General features: G+C 56.8%; 1 protein-coding gene and 1 long non-coding RNA gene across 3 annotated transcripts in view; one reads left to right on the top strand and one right to left on the bottom strand.

The window, feature by feature from the left end:
• CCDC12 (coiled-coil domain containing 12) overlaps nucleotides 1-16222 on the bottom strand; it is a 57438-nt gene that overhangs the window by 17830 nt on the left and 23386 nt on the right. The window contains exon 3 of the mRNA XM_036107732.2: nucleotides 2163-2230. Coding sequence (XP_035963625.1) covers nucleotides 2163-2230 — 68 coding nt within the window. The remainder of the gene's footprint in view (nucleotides 1-2162; nucleotides 2231-16222) is intronic.
• On the top strand, nucleotides 1164-4948 carry LOC144382826 (uncharacterized). 2 transcript variants are annotated; one of them, XR_013450235.1, is made up of 4 exons: nucleotides 1164-1917; nucleotides 2848-3245; nucleotides 3851-3973; nucleotides 4492-4948. It is a non-coding gene; the product is annotated as an uncharacterized LOC144382826 (long non-coding RNA). The 2 variants fall into 2 exon arrangements; XR_013450233.1 differs by lacking the exon at nucleotides 4492-4948 and having other exon boundaries at nucleotides 3851-4068.

Genomic DNA, 16222 nt, shown 5'->3' with positions numbered 1-16222 from the left:
CACACTTGTTTTTCTGTCCAGTCTGTCTGCCTCCAGAGAGCGTCCGCCCCGTGAGGGCAGGGACTGTGTTTTGTCCTCTGCCGCCTCCCAGGCCAAATCAGACAACCAACTGAGCCAGGGCTTGTGGAGCAAATAACACCTCTATCATCGTGTGGGTTTCTGAAATATATATATAAACGTTCCTGCCCTGTGTGTTCTCACTTCCGAAGCCTGCTCTTTCCTCCACTGACACCGTGTTTGAGATTCAATCCCATGGCTCAACAATCAAGTGTTCTACCGTATGACCCACCCATCTGCTCACCAATGCCCCTTCTCTTTCTCATCAAGGAGGAGGGGGATGAGAGCAGGGACCTCCCAGCAAAGCGAAGACAGCCCAGAAACCAGGACTCAAGGCTCTAGCCAGCGATTGACCGAGAATCTAAGTAAGAACAAGCCAGAAGAAAATCGAAGGTCCCCCCAGCAGGTCCCACAGAACAGGGGAAACTGTGCAGGCATGCACCCCCAAACCACACAAGTGGGATTGCTTGGCAAAAGAGCAAGGACCTGGCCTTCATCTCTGTCATCGGTGAGGGCCCCCTGAGGGGCTGGTGGAGGGGGCCAGACCCAACAAGAAAGCAGAGAGCCCAGCACTAGGGTGGCGGGGGTCCCAGCACCACCACTGAGCACAGAGCCGTTCCCATTTCTGGTAATAGGTGAGGTGGCAAGGACCCTACAGGGCTGCCTGTGGGGACGGTGTGAACCCACTCTGGAAACTGTCACGCAGGCGAACACACACAAGCACACACACACAGCCCCGTGGACTTGAAAAAGCCCCATCTCCTGTGAGATCAGCTCCCGATGAGGGGCCGGCACCCGGGGAGGTTCCACGCACGCTGGTAAAGTTAAGTGGCATCAGGAAGTCCTGCTTCCTCCTCCGGGGAGGGTCCCCCACCTCCTGCTGTAGCCCTCGAAGTCCAGCCCGCCCGGGGAAGTTTACTTCGGACACCCAGATCCACTACCCCATGTGAGCAGATGCCTTCGAGCCCTGGGCCCGAAGGAGACTGCTCAGAACGGAGGACATCAAGGTGACCTGTCCATTCAGAAACCAAGTCTGATCCCAAGCACAGTTCCCCCGCGGCCCTTGTGGCCCGAGTTCAAGACTGGGCGTGGGAGGGAGGGCACGAGACCCTGGAACTCTGGCGTGGAAGTGCTGGGCGAACAGGAAGGTTCTCCCCAGCTCACAAAGACCATCCACACAGCACCTGCCCACCCCACACTTCGGATTTGCAAACGTTCCCCAGGTATTTTTTTTTTTTTTTAAGATTTTATTTATTTATTTGACAGAGAGAGACACAGCGAGAGAGGGAACACAAGCAGGGGGAGTGGGAGAGGGAGAAGTAGGCCTCCCGCTGAGCAGGGAGCCCGATGTGGGGCTCGATCCCAGGACCCTGGGATCATGACCTGAGCCGAAGGCAGACGCCCAACGACTGAGCCACCCAGGCGCCCCTCCCCAGGTATTTTTGATGCAAAGCAGCACCCAAGCTGTGTGGAGGTGCCAGCCCTCGAGAAGGGGCGAGGGGAGACTGTGTGCCCGCAATCACAGGGAAGAGCACCGTGTTCAGGCAACTGAAGTGGACTCGACCAGATGACAGGATCTGACAAAGAGAAACACTCTCCACGGCCTCCTGAGGGGGCTGGGGAGCACAGACAGGGAGGAAGCAGCGGAGGCTCAGAGCTGAGCTCCACACGAAGACCGAGCTACGGAAGGTGGAGAGGAGAGGACAAGGAATCCAGGCCGAGGGAGAAGCACACACAGAGGATGCCATCAGGAGACTCCAAAGGGTCAGAGGGCTTACGGGGAACCGGAAGGGGCTGGACGAGGCCAGGTGGCCCAGGCAGAGCGAACACGCCAGGCACGGTTTGGACCTGATTTTGCAGGTGCTGTGGACCCACACCATGCAAGTGGTTTGGAGATAAGCCTTCATGAGGGTCGGGAAGAAACTGCGGGTGGCTGCGTAAAAGGTGGCTGGCCAGTGGGGGAAAGGGAGCAAAGAAGGCTCCGGCTGGGGAGAAGGGTGAGCTTTTCAGGCCTGCACAAGGCAGCCACGGGGCGGTGGGGGAGGCACGGGGTAGAGAGTGTCAACACCGAGGTGGGATGACAGAGAGCTGCACACGGGCCTCACCTGTGCTTCTCGCCTTCCTCCTCCCCTTCTCTGAGCTGCTTGGTCTTGGGCTCCCCGTCTTCCTTGTCCTGCAAAGGAAGGGAGAAAACCACTCGCTCAGACGGATGCTCCTACTTCCAGTCCTTGATGCCCAGGGAGCTGGGGAAGAACGGGACACCTCAGGAGCCTCTCACCCTGGCAAGGAGCAGCTTGGTGTTGCAGCCTCCAACACCGGAGCCTCACTGCCCATCCTTCAACTCCCCTCCCCGACGCCCACAAAACCTAACAGCCGGTGACCCCAGCCCGGGCCAGGCCCACGGTGACCCCCAGAGAACACCAGCAGGAGGAGCTAGGTTTGAGTGGTGAGAAATGCAGGTGGTCGGCGACCCCTCAATGGGTCCGGATGGAGCCACCCACTCAGCTGGGAAGGGCAGTCACCAGCGACCAGGGTGGGGCAAAAGCTCGGGCCTCCTGACCCCCGCTTCCAGGCCAGAGGCCTCTCTAGGAACACCTACTTGCTTACCTTAAGGAGTAGCGTAACTCAAACTAGAACCAAGCTGAGAATAAGACTCCTGCCGTGTATTCAGGGGATGGAGAGAAGGCGAACTAGTTTGAAGTTTCTATGGGAAAAACTTCTAAATCTGCTGTCTTCCTCCTGCCCCACATCTCTTTGTCTCAAACCTGACACAACGTACTCGTTCTCCAGGGACACCAGGGGCCGCAACAGAGGACACCACCATGCTGCTTCCAGCTGCAGAAGCAAGTGTCTTCCTGGCCTCTCTCCCTGACTCTAAGATCGCACTGGCCCTGGGGACAGACAGACATGGAGGGCGTGTGCCCGTGTCTGTGCTCATGTACACGACCGTGTTCTCGACGCACGTGCTGAGGCACTCCAGGGTCTCCGTGCCTGCCGGGACCGGCCCTCCGAGGGTGTCACTGTGCCCTTCCTTACTGGCTGCAACGTGCCTCTCACCATCGGACTGGAGCAGCGCTCTGAGACATCAGCAAGGCGCTGCCACAGGGAGGCCGCTACGACGTAAGAAGAGCTACAGGGGTGCCTGGCAGGCTCGGCTGGAGGAGCATACGACTCTTGATCTCGAGGTGGTGAGTTCGAGCCCCATGTTGGGGGTAGAGATTACAAAAAAAAAAAGAAGAAAAAAACTAAAAAAAAAAAAAAAATCTTGCCATTTGCAACGACATGGATGGAACTAGAGGGTATTATGCTAAGAGAAATAAATCAGTCAGAGAAAGACAAATACCATATGATTTCACTCCTATGTGGAATTTAAGAAACAAAACAGATGAACGTAGGGGAAGGGAAAGAAGAAATAAAATAAGATGGAATCAGAGAGGGAGACAAACCGTAAGAGACTCTTAACTCTAGGAAACAAACTGAGGGTTGCTGGAGGGGAGGGGGGTGGGGGGATGGGGTCATGGGGTGACGGGCATGAAGGAGGGCACGTGATGGAATGAGCACCGGGGGTTATGTGCAACTGATGAACCACTGAATTCTACCCCTGCAACTAGTAACACAGTATATGTTACCTAAATTGAATTTAAATAAAAAGTTTACAAAAGGAAAGAGCCAGAGCTGACATATAAATTTTAAGGAAGACAGCTCCGTGTGCTAACTCTCCTCCAAGTTTGTTTATACCACTGACAGCTGCCTCCGGAGAGTGGCATTTGCTTTATCAATCCCTTCCTAACAGTGATCATCACGGACACCTGAGAACAACCAGACCCCACCATTTCTTGGCCTCACACTTACAGGGAAGGAGACCCCCCCCAAAACCAGCATAGAGGCGTTTGGTCCAGCGAAATGCTTTTATGAGGTGAGCGGATCAAGGTAAGCCCTTGCTCTTTCAGCCCAGAGCAGCCCAGTCCCAGGGACGAAGCAGCAGGAACGAGTGACGGCATCCATGTGAGAGAGGTCAACATGGTTCTGTGGGGTGGGGTGGGGAGGGATGGAGAGAATGTGGGGGTTACAGGAGTAGGAAAGGCCTTCCTGGAGGGGGGGGCGCAGCTTGAGCAAAAGTGGGTGTGGTCTGCAGAACACCCAGGTGGTTGGAGTAGCAGACCTGGTGAAGGTGAATGCTGGTCAAGTTGTCAAGGCAGGTGTGGAAGGTCTCAGAGGGCGCTGCCCAGAGTCCTAAGTAAGGCACGAGGAGCCAGAGGAAAGGCTGGGGGACCTGTTGGCAGAAGGACCTTTCCTAAGGGCCTGGCCACCTCGCTGGACAAGCAAGCCCTGGGGCAGAGAGGCTTTCGCCTGGTGATGGCCAAAAAGGGAAGGGAGGACAGAGTACAAATTCCTAAATGAGAAACAAGCTAGGGTTCTCGGTGTGGCCTCCAGGGCGGCGGGAGCCTGGGTAGGACCTTCCACGGAGGCCCAACGGACACACGCTCCCCTCTCCCTGACGAAATGCCAGTGGATTAAGCAAGCCATGAGCCTGAACAGTTAAAAAAAAAAAAAAAGCTCCTTCCCAACTGCCCGTCAGCAGGCTCCCAGATGGCCTGCCTCCCCTTGGTAAGTAAGGACAGAGGTGGAAGGGCAGAGAAAGGCTCAGCTCTCCCCAACGTGGGCTGGTGGGCAAACCCCCCAGGACGGCATCTTTCCACGGGGCTCTGTTAACCTGGACCTGCTGGCAGAGGAGGGTGCGGACGACAGGACCGGCCTCTGGGAACCAGTCCCTTGCAAACACCGAGCCCCTTCTCGTCAGCCACCGCCACACCGCCATGCTGGAGTCCCAGAGACACTCGAGTGCCTTGGCACAGGCTGGTTATCCATTAATAAATGAGAAAACACGCAACTATCTCTGTGACATTTTACAAAAATGCCCAGCAGTCTGGTGGGTGGGCCGCACCATTAACTGCCCACAGCGTGACGTTAAGGATGATGCCGGCCTGGGCTGCTGTGTGAAGAGCAGGTGCTCAGAACGATGAAGAGATGCGTGTGGGGCAGAAGGCGGGTAACACATACACAGGCCACAGAAACGCAAGGACGAGGTGCGCTCCAGGCTTCACGCTCAACAGCAACTCAGACAGGACAGTGAGCATTCGTGAGCAGGGAAACAGCTTCTGGGTGATCCTGGCCTCGGTCCCAAGGCAGGATACTCATTACGTGGGATGGCGGCAGGAGGTGGAGACCACCCTCACGGCCCACCCCAGCCTAAGGGCCTCAAAGGGCCCCCAGAATGGAAGGTCCTCAGTTGAACCCACAGGGAGCCTGGCAAACGGCCATCAGGGAAAGAGAAAAGATTTGCCCGAGGCCACAGAGCCCATCCATGGTGACTGCAGATGTGGATCAAGGTCTTTCCGACCCCTGCCCGGTGTTCTCACCAAGGAGAGAGATGAGAGAGTGTATGAAGAGTGGCACTCAGTTTCTAAAAACAGCTCTGACCCCAGCCACCTCTCCCCGGCTCCCCCACGGTTCAGCCCTGGTTCTGACCGGCTGCAGCCAGCCCGAGTCCAGGTCCAGGCCCTGGCGCACACCCTCGGAGGGCAGGCAGGGCCTGAGGGGCACAGCATCCCCGGCAATCTGGAGACACCCCACCCACCCCGAGACAGTTAAATCTGACTCACTGCTTTAACCCCTCCCCACACACACACCCTTCCCCAAATTTCCCACCTTTCTCCCTCCTTCCCAGTCCCTGTTCTCCGGTCCTTGCCCTCTCCCTCGCCACCTCCACAGGTGCCCACCGCAACCCAGCCCCCAGCTGCTCCCCCCCTTGCCGTGCTTGCTGGCCAGCCTGCCAGTTGGCTGCCCCTCTGCCCCAGAGAACACAGCTTCCTGCTGCACTTGCCTCCTTTTCCTCTTCCACCTCCCCTAAGCCTCCCTCCACTTTACCATCCGCATCCCAGGTGCTGGTCATATCACACCGCTCCTCTGCTCAAAGCTCTCGCTGGCTCCCCAGAGGCTCAGGACAACAGCCATTCTCCTCAAGGGGCAGCCTCATGAGGCCCCAACACCTGCCCTACAGCCCATTCACACTTGCCCCTGTCCAGAATACCTTCACACCACAGCCTCTGTCTCTCAAATCCTGATATGCCCATTCTCATAACCCCGAAGAAAACCCACTCTCTGGCCAATTCTGGAGGTCAGCTCAAAGGCCACCTCCTCCACGCAGCCTTCTGAGGTTCCCAGACAATAGGCAAATCACTCGTCTGGGCCCAGGCATGTGGTCATTCCTGTTCATATCCAGGCCTCCCTCAAGTCCTTCATGTGTTCCTCAAGTGGGGGGGAATCTCCTGGAGCCCCTCCTGGCGTGGACTAGACAACCTTCACCAACTGTTTGCCAATTTAACTACTCTCTCCACCAACTCCAGAAGAGCCAAACTCTTGGAAACAGTGGTGGCGGAGGGTAGGAAAGCCACGTCCTGGACCAGGGTCCTCTTGCCTCTTCCTGGAAATGCCTCCCACAGCCTGCAGGGGGAAGGGGTCTCTGATGCAAGACTTAAGGGGCCTCAGAATAGCCCTGCCCAAAACAGAGACCAACTGAGCTGTTTGATACTGTTTGAAATCCTTTTGCCAGAAACCAAATTTTTGCAAATAAAGTAAGGGTTGTGCAAAATTGGTATTACTTCTTCCTTAAATCTATGATAAGACTTCAGTGAAGCCATCTTGGCCCAAAGTTTTCTTTGTGAGATTTTAGATCCGGGGCTCTATAGGTTTTCTATTTTGTCCTGAGTCAGTCTCATTAATCCGTTTCTTTCAAGGAGTATCCATTTCACCTAAGTTACTGAATGTATTGGCATAAAACCGCTTATAACATTCTCTTATTAATCCCTTTAACATCTGTAGGATCTGTAATGATATCCATTGACGCTGACAACCTCCGTCTTTTCTCTTTCTCTCTTAGACCAGCTGGAGGGGCACCTGGCTGGCTCAGTCAGCAGAGCATGCAACTCTTAATCTCGGGGTCACGAATTCAAGCCCCATGTTGGGCGTAGAGCTTACTTAAAAAAGTAATAAAATATTAGACCAGCCAGAGGTTTATCAATTCTGGGACATTCCAGACTTGGTGTTTTAAACAATGTGTTTGCTCCTCAGTCCCTTCCCAGAAGAAGCGCTCATTAGCTGAGTACCCCTGCAGGGAATGGGGGGAGCACATCAATCCATATTTGCTGTCTGAGCCCCATGAGAAACTCTAGTCAACCATCAGAAATGCAGAAGGTCGGGGGAGAAGGGAAGTTATTGCCTCTCCTCCCGCTCCCCTCCCCATCCAGGCAGACTGGGTCCCTCTTCCCTCGAAACTCTGTAACTCTGCTCCCCCTTTGTGCGCTGGGTCCGCCCTGGGCACAGAGATAAAGGAAACAAGAACATTACCCTCAAGGATCTCAAATCTACTTAAAGGAACAGACTCAGAAAACGTAACTCTGTGCCATGTGTGGTTAGGAAGACTTTGTTCCATGTTTTGTACACCTGGGGAATTGGCAAGGGATTGCCAAGGTGTTGTCAGAGAAGGAGGTAACCCTTAAACTCAGCTCTGAATGTCCAACAGGAGGTTACCAAGCAGCTAAAGAATGGTAATTGCCTGGTACAAAGCCATGAGAGCAGAGTAAGGGCACTGTCCAGACCTGTGGGGCCATCCCACAAGGCTGGCTCAGCCAGGACTGGGGGAGGTCAAGGTTGGAGGGGGCTGACAAGGCCTTCCTCCAGGGCTGTGGGCGGGCTTAGCCGAGCCCAGGCCAACACTCTCAAAGGGCATAGTGGCAGCCTGGAAGGGGAGTCATGGGAGATAGGGAGACCAGAAGCCAGGTGCGACGGTCCACTCCCGGCATGGACCTGTCCCAGCCCGCTGCTGGTTAAGAGTAAATGAGGGTCGGGAAGTGCCCTCGGGGGCACAGCAGTGCTGAAGGAGCAGCTCCTGAGCTGAGGGGACAAGGAACAAGCCCCTCCCTCATCCCAAGAGGAGCTGCTGCCTAGGGTTCCTCCTTCCAGAAGAGAAAGAAGGACGCAGGAAAGGGTTCACAGAGAGACACTCCTTTCTCTGATCTAAGTTCCCCCTACCATTAGCCCATAACTGAAGCAGCTGGAGACCCAACAGGAACTCACAGGTACAGAAACCCTTTCCAATGCCCAGGCAAACATGCCTTATTAGCTCTGGGGGTGCCCGGTGAGCTGTTCATTGAAATGGCCCTTCTGGTCAACAATCAAGAAAGAATAAAGCCCAAACCTAGTCCCCTGAGAAGAGGGGAAGCTGGCCCCAGCTTGCGCCTTTCCGGTGGATGTGGGCCCAGGGTGGGGAAAAGTCAAGGCGAGATAGGCACAGGAAGGGGGTGAGGGGGGACAGGAAGGGACTGATGCTGCCGAGGACAAACCTGGCAGGTTTCACAATCTCACCCTGTTGCCTATCCTCAGAACCAGAGGAGCCCCCCCGTCGGGTGGAGGGACTTCCTGTCGGGTGCGGCTAGGACAGGCGCTGTGCTCCGAGGGCATTTAGGGGGCAGGGCAGGCACGCAGCGTCTGACTCACCCTGAAGATGCAGTGATAAGCCCGGGGCTTAATGCCACCACCTGGGCACAGACCCTGCAGTCCTCGACTGCCCAGAGTGAGGGGAAAGGGTGGGAGGGAGGTTCTGAGTCTCCCGGGCAATGATCCTGGCAGGGCCCCCGACTCGGGGTCCCCAGCACTGTTTGCTGCAGGGACTACCTGGCCTGTATGTCCACTCTGCTCAGCAGGTGAGGAGTCCCTCGAGGGCAGGCACCCACGAGCCCGACCCCACCTACAGCTGGTAAAGTGGTGGAGCTCACAGGCTCTGGGCCAGACCCTGCCTGGCAAAGCCCAGCTCCATTTCAGCCTGCTGTGTGACCCTGGACAAGTTACTTGACCTGTCTGGCCTCGGTCTCCTCTTCTCTGAAAACAGACACTGTCACCTGTATCACGGCACGGCTACAAGAGCGGAATGGCCAGGGAGGAAGGAGAAGAGCCTGCAGCCCAGGTGGACACGGCCGCAGCCCCTGAAGGGCAGGGAGAATGGGGCCAGGGCCGGAAGGGCAGGGCTGCGGAGACCGCAGGGCTGCAGGCCCAGACTGCCTGCAGCTGACAGGTCAGGATAAGCTTTCACTTTCATCAATCCTGAGAACAGACAAGCAGCGCCACAAAGTCTGCTTCACGGGGACCTCGGAAGATGAGTCTGACCGTCTGTGCAGGGGGACCGATCTTCTGATTCCACATTCAGCGCGGCACCGAGAATTGGACTCGGAGCGTCCAGCAGGGAGGGTGGGGACCGACATCTGAGGGCTGAGAGTCACTGCTCTCCTGCGGGGGCAGGCGTTCCCTAAAGGCTTCTGAGCCGAGAGGACAAAGTGCTGGGTAACAGTAGGGAAGCTGGAGATAAGGCCTTCAGATAAGGGCCTGGAACTAGGCCAGTGGCGCTGCGACAGAACAAGGGGTGCCCGAAGGCTCTGGGGGACAGGGAGGAGTCAGACGGCCGACTCCAGGTTCTGACCGGGACTCAGGGAGAAGAAGGCGCCCGGGGCCACAAAGGTGGCAGTGCTCAGGGGACCGGGAGCAAGGGCCCAGCAGCTCTCAGGTGGACGGGGCTCAGGGGTCCAGTGAGGTGTCCCCGGCAGCAGAGAAGAGGGCCGGCTCCTCCGCAGAGGCCCCACCACCTGGCCTGGCCGCAGGATGGCGGCTGTCGCCCTGCATGGGGCGGGGGGGTGGGGGGTGGGGGGTGGCAAGCCAAGCCCGCTGCTGGTCCTGCCGCACGCACAGCTGGGGCCCGCGCTGTGTTCAAAGGAGGTGCCACATGACCCCCCCAGCAGATGACTGGTTCACAAATACTGACTGGCTCCCTGTGCTAGCGACGCCAGAGCAGGTCCTGAGGAGGAAAAAGAACAGAACAGAGGGCACCTAGCGTTCACAGACCCGGGGTGGGGGGCACTTTCAGCCTGGGTCCATGGACGGGATCCCAGAGGTCAACGGTCAGACACACACAACAGCCCAGGTGTGAAAAGGCTCATTTCTCTGGAGTAAGAATCCACAGCTCTTCAGATTCTCAAGGGGGTAGTGCCCCCGAGGAGGAAAGGGAAGGTGTCAACAGCATGGCGGGGGTGTGGGGGTGGGGTGGGGGGAGTTCTTTGGGCAGCACGGGGGGGTATCTGGGGAGGCTCTCCAAAGGAAGTGCTACTTGTCCTGCACCTCAAGGAGTGGGGGGAAGTACAGAGGCTTGGCAGGGCCCCCGTGGTCCCCCACCATCCACAGCAGGAAAGAAGCCCCTGAAAGGTCATGCTGAGGGCAGGGCAAAGACCAGTGCCCCCCCTTTCCCTCACACACAGCCGGCCTGGACCGGTTCCTCTGGGCTGCCAGCAAGGCTCCAAGCTCCCACAGGGCCCTCCCTGTAGGGGACACTGTGGGCCGAGCACAGCCAGGAGCAGGCCCGGCCTGGCACAGACCACACCCCCACAGCTTACCAGAGCTGGTGCCCAGGCCAAGCCACAGGACCTCTCTGTCCCCTCCCCTGTGGAGCGGGGCCGGCGCTACTTCAGCGGGGACACTGAAAGGAAGGGAACCTGGGTCCACCTTTGGGTGCAGGGTAGACACCCTGCTGACACCCACGGTGGGCGAGAGCCTGCTGGCATCCTGGGGTCCTGCTGTCCGACGGCAACGGGCCTGACCTGAACCCCGCCTCTCACCGCACAACACTGGGGAACCAGCTGGTCCCTCTGTTTTCACCCCCCACCCCTTGCTCCGCCCGCACCCCCACAAACAAACAAACAAGAAAGCGGAGAGCCAGTTGAGGTCTAGGAACCAAAACAGACCTAAGAGGGAGCCAGGGCCCAGGGTCCAGATCCAGGCTGGGAAGCAAAGGACAGGTTACGGTCAGTCCAACCGGCAGAGAGACTGCTCCGCCCCCCAACACTGTAAAAGGTAGTGGCCTGGGAACGGAAGACATCATCCTTTTCTAACAGTGCTTCTTTATTTTTTGCCAAGTTTCTGCAGATGACAAATGTGCAATTTTTAAAAATTGAAGCTCAAATTAAGAATGACCTGTCCAATTCCCTGGGGGATGAGGGACAAGGGCCCCAGGCTGGAAGCACGGGCACCGCGGGCGCGAGGCTTCCCCACAGAAGCCTTCGTTCTGCACACGCCACCACACGGCACGGAGGCGGACAGACGGCGGGTGAGCTTCAGCCCCTTCCCGGCCCTGTGGCCTGAAGGTTACACCCACGTTCAGCAGAAGGCAAGCCCTCCACTGAGAACTGTCCCAGACGTTCGATTTTACCTGGACGCGATTTTGTTTGTCATCTGTCTTCCCTCCTTGACTGGAGGCTCTGAGGGGCCTGTCCGTCGCTGTCCCCCAGCACCTGGCACCTAACAGCAGCTGGACTACCGGCAAAGGAGAGAAGGAGCAACCCAGGGGAGGCAGGACACACGTGCTACTTCGTCCCCTTACAGACAAGGCTCTCCTCCCTACAGCTGCATACACCAGGCATCACTAGGCCTCCCGGACGTGAGGACTGAGCCTCAGTGGCACCTAACTCAGGTCTATGCATCTCAGAGCCCTAGCCTTCCCCCTGGTTTGGGAACCCAGCCAACAGAAGCCCACCCAGTTCCCTGCTGCCACACACACAGGTCTTTCTACCACATCCATCTGCATGCTCACCACTGAGTTGTCTGTTCTGCCCACCCCCCTCACCCCCCCACCCCACCCCCCGCCAAGCACCTGCACCCCTGCTTCTTTCCTGTAGAGTGAGGGCAAAAATCTCAACCGCGTCCACTTCTTAGGGGTGTGGTAAGGATCAAATCTAACTAGGCCCATCAAATCAGAAGACTTCCCAATAGAAGGGGAGCTCTGAGGAGGGCTGGCCCCCACTGTTATTCATCCCTGTTCTGCTGTATTTCCTGTAATAACAGTGCTCATAACAGTAAGCCAGGCAATTGATTATCCAATTAATTGAAGTAATCATTACTTAACTAAGCATCATAAAAACCTAGGGGCGCCTGCGTGGCTCAGTAGATCAAGCGTCTGCCTTCAGCTCAGGTCATGATCTCAGGGTCTTGGGATCAAGTCCCGCATTGGGTTCCCTGCTCAGCGGGAAGCCTGCTTGTCCCTCTCCCTCTGCCCGCCCCCCCACCGTGCTCACACTCTCTCTCCCTCAAATAAAAAAAAAATCGAATAAGGTCAGCACTGCTTTCTTTCACAGATTAGAAAAACGAAGTCTAGTGCAAGTAAGTAACCCACCCAGAGTCACACAGCTTGGGCTGCCAGGGTCCAAAGGACAGGGTGAGCATCAAACCTAGGCTGCTCCCCCGTAGAAGCCAGCCCTCTGCTCTGGCCATGCTCCCACGCCCACCTCAAACACACAGTGTCGAACGGCAAGTCAGCGTCAGCATCACACCACCTCGCATCTCCTCCTGGTGTCATTTCAGACAGACATGACCAAACCATCAGGAGCCTGAGATATGGCCATTTCTGGGCCAGGAACTTCAAACCCAGCAAAGCACAAGGAGATAAAAGAGCGATGCACGGAGAGGAGTTCACAGCTGTATTTCTCCTAACAGGGAGAACTGGAACTGCGAGGGGAGTCCGACGTGCTCATGCACCTGGCCTGTGTGGTCACAGGAACAGCACCACGACACAGAACACCCAGGACCGTGAGAGGCACCGAGCCCACACACACAGCCATGAGCCAACCCATGCCAACACGACACGTATGTGGCCCAAAACTTCACAGGCTCACATATGACTGTGGGTAGTATTTTTTCCATTTCCTTTCATTCTGCTGTCAAAATGATTTAATAACAAAATGATCTGAAAACAAAAGCAGCTAGCGGAACCCAGTTGCCTGTGGCTCACTGTCTTGACTACTCACACCCTAAACAGACTCTCCTGACCTTCACCTGGCTCAACGGGAAAGCAGGAAGGCACGGCTGGCCCCCCGGGCCCGACACAGCCCAGTCAATGTTTAGTGACCGTTCTTGAGCTTAAAAACACACGAAACCCAAAGGACCAGCACGCTGCGGGGCAGGGGGAGGGGAGACTGAGGCCTGCACATGCCAGCGTCCGTCTGCGGCCGGGGACTGGGCCCAGTAGCCAAACCAGCAGCTACAATGGAGGTCAAGTGCCCTCCAACCAGGCCAGACAGCTCCCCCGTTCTAGACAAAAATTTCAGTTAAGAAACGAACTGATGGTGAACGATGAGGTTACCTCCCCACCCTCTCACCCTGCCCCGCCACAAAGCAGAACTCGCAACCACCAGGACTTCCTCACCATGGTAAAGCTCACAGCTGCAGCAAGGGCAACCGAGTCACAAAAGCCAACAGTAAGGCCCATGAAGCTTAGAAACCCCCCGCCCTAATAGGAGTCAGCCCCGTGTGGCACTTGGGGGCTGGCCTGGAACCCCCTTCCCGTGGCCTCAACGTGGACAGCTGGAGTCAGGAAGCCGCACGGGGGACCCAGCTGGCCAGTTCTGGGGAATGGAACAGCCACCTAGAGTCTCTGGTCCCGAGGACATGCAGCTGGTGTCTTGACCCTCACCAGATCCGTCCCCTGCACGTGAACTCTGGATGGTGGACGGGATTCTCCGCCTGAGCCCCAGAGGGAAGAGGGAACCTATCTAGAGTGTGTTCACCATCCTTGGATCCAAGGGAAATAGCAAGCAAGGGACTGAAAACCCCAGTGAGTGGCCCTGAAAAATCACACCCTTCTCCCTTCCCCCCCCACACTAGGCCCATGTGCCCATTCACAGCAGTGCTGGGTCCCCAAACCGTTCCCTGACAGCCACCAACAACAGGACCACATCAGGGCTCCTGTTATCCACGTGACGCCGCTGGCTTGCTCAAAGCCTGTGATCAACAAGGTGTGCAGCTCTTTGCCTCACGGGCAGGCATCAAACTGCCCCCAGTCCGTGCCTGAACAACTGATTTTGGAAACCTCACAGTCTGGATAGACTTCGTACCCAGTCAAGTTCATCTTGCTGGGTCTGGCTGCAGACTACAGACTTTTAAGGAAAGGCAAGTCGGCTTCTTCCTGAGAAAAATCTCAGCCCAGCCAACTCCCAAATCCACGTGCCTGTCCAGTTGCTTCATTTCTTCATTCAAATATTGTCATCGGGCGGACAGAAAGGTGACGAAGCCATGACTGTGGCCCTCAGGGGGCTCGGGGCAGATGAAAGGGGAAGCAGACAGGTGAACGGAGAGTCACCATACAGCACGTCCCAAGTGAGCGCCCTGGCTTCCAGGGTGCTGTGGGAATGCCCAGTGACTACGAGCTGACAAGATGAAACCTAACTCACCCGGAAGAAGTGTGGGCCGTCCGGGGAGGGCAGAACGGGCAGGGCAGGGGGCTAGAGTACCTGGGAGGAGCAGGTATACGGAGCCCGAGCCCTGTGTCCATGGAGAAGGAAGGAGGAGCCCGCATGGGAAGGCTTGCCCCAGGGGCTACCGACTTTACCCAAACCCAAAGCTCTGAGAAGCCGGCAAAAGCCAGAGGACAGGCAGGGAGGGGGCGACAGCGGGACTAGAGTGTTATTTATAGAGAGCATGAGGAAAGGACCAGAAAGGGAAGGGCAAGGTTGAAGCCGCTGAGAAACGAGTCAGATATGGGTCAAGAGAGCCACTTTCTCAGCCCCAGGACGGCAGACGGAAGCTGCCTGTGAGTCTGGGTGGAGGGACAGCCCCGTCCCCCTGCAGTGCCATGTGGTGCTCACAAAGCCGCGCACCCTTCCCTCTCACGCACATGGGGCCTCTGTCCCCACCCACCCCCGCCCGGCTTCCCTGGGGTCCCGTACTGTCGTCCCACCCGCCAACGTCGTTCAGAACAACTCAGGGACGTACTCGATGGCCCACAGCTGATAAGAGATAGGTCAGCACTTAAGCCGAGGTTTTCTGATTGCATCATGCTTCTGAAACTCTCGCAAATAAGGTTTGTGCATGCGTTCTGCACAAGAGCCAGAGAAGTGGGACCACGTCCATCCTTACCAAATGAGAAAAGAAAAAAAAAACCACAAACTGTCAGGGTTGCAAAGGCCTCAAATAACATCTGGTACGGGAGGAACTAGATCCAGTGGCCCACAGAACGTGTTATAAATAGAACCTACCAAATTGGAATCTTCCAGGCTAAGACCTGAAGTCTGAATGTTCCCAAAGCCTGCCTGCCCCCGGGTCACACTTCTACCACACTGTCCAACTGAGGAGGCTGTGAGTCGGACCACGTCCCTCCTCTTACAGAGGCTGACCCAGGGGAGGAAGGGACCTTGTCGAGGCCACACCAAGCTGCCTGAGGGCTCCTGTGGTGACCTGGGAGGGCTCTGGACACAGAGCAGGCAGGGTGGGAAGAAACCCGGAGAAAGCGCTCACACAACAGAAACATCCCGAGGGCAGCAGGATGTCCAGGGAAAGTGTGCAGGGCAAGAAGGGCAAGAGCTAGCGCTAGACCCCAGGTCTCCTGACTTCAAGGGAGCTGGTCTGTCTAGGTTACCGTGTCACCCACAGCCCTGGAGGAAGGAGATGGAACCCGAGTGCCCAGCATTCTATGGGCCGCCCCGTGCCTGCACCCCTCCCTTACTTGGGGAGCTCTGACTGAGGCTTGGGGAAGGAAGAGCCAGCTGCAAGTACAGAGGCTGAAAGTGCCCCACACTCGCTTTCCCAGCGGGGCAGGACGGGGGGCCACTCTCTGGTAGCAGCTGCGGCATGACGGACTCCAGGAGCCTGCTGCAGGGTCTCGGACCCGGAGGCAGTAGGGCTTCCTCACTGAGCCACTTCTGAGAAATGCTGGGCTTCTTTCTGGCTGCGGACCTCCAAGGTTGGCTCTCTTTTTTTTATTTATTTATTTTAAAGATTTTATTTATTTATTTGACAGAGAGAGACACAGCGAGAGAGGGAACACAAGCAGGGGGAGTGGGAGAGGGAGAAGCAGCCTTCCCGCCGAGCAGGGAGCCCGATGCGGGGCTTGATCCCAGGACTCGAATCACAACCTGAGCCGAAGGCAGACGCTTAAAGACTGAGCCACCCAGGTGCCCCTCTCTCTTTTTTTTTTTAGAGAAGGGGAGGAGAGGGATGGAGAGGAAGAGAATCTTAAGCAGGCTCCATGCCCAGCACAGAGCCCGACTCGGGGTTCCATCTCACAACCCTGAGATCA

The sequence above is a fragment of the Halichoerus grypus genome, chromosome 1 (assembly GCF_964656455.1).
Source record: "Halichoerus grypus chromosome 1, mHalGry1.hap1.1, whole genome shotgun sequence".
NCBI classification, from domain to species: domain Eukaryota; kingdom Metazoa; phylum Chordata; class Mammalia; order Carnivora; family Phocidae; genus Halichoerus; species Halichoerus grypus.
Note: the sequence above shows the minus strand (reverse complement) of the source record. Positions and strands in the feature narration are given on the sequence as shown.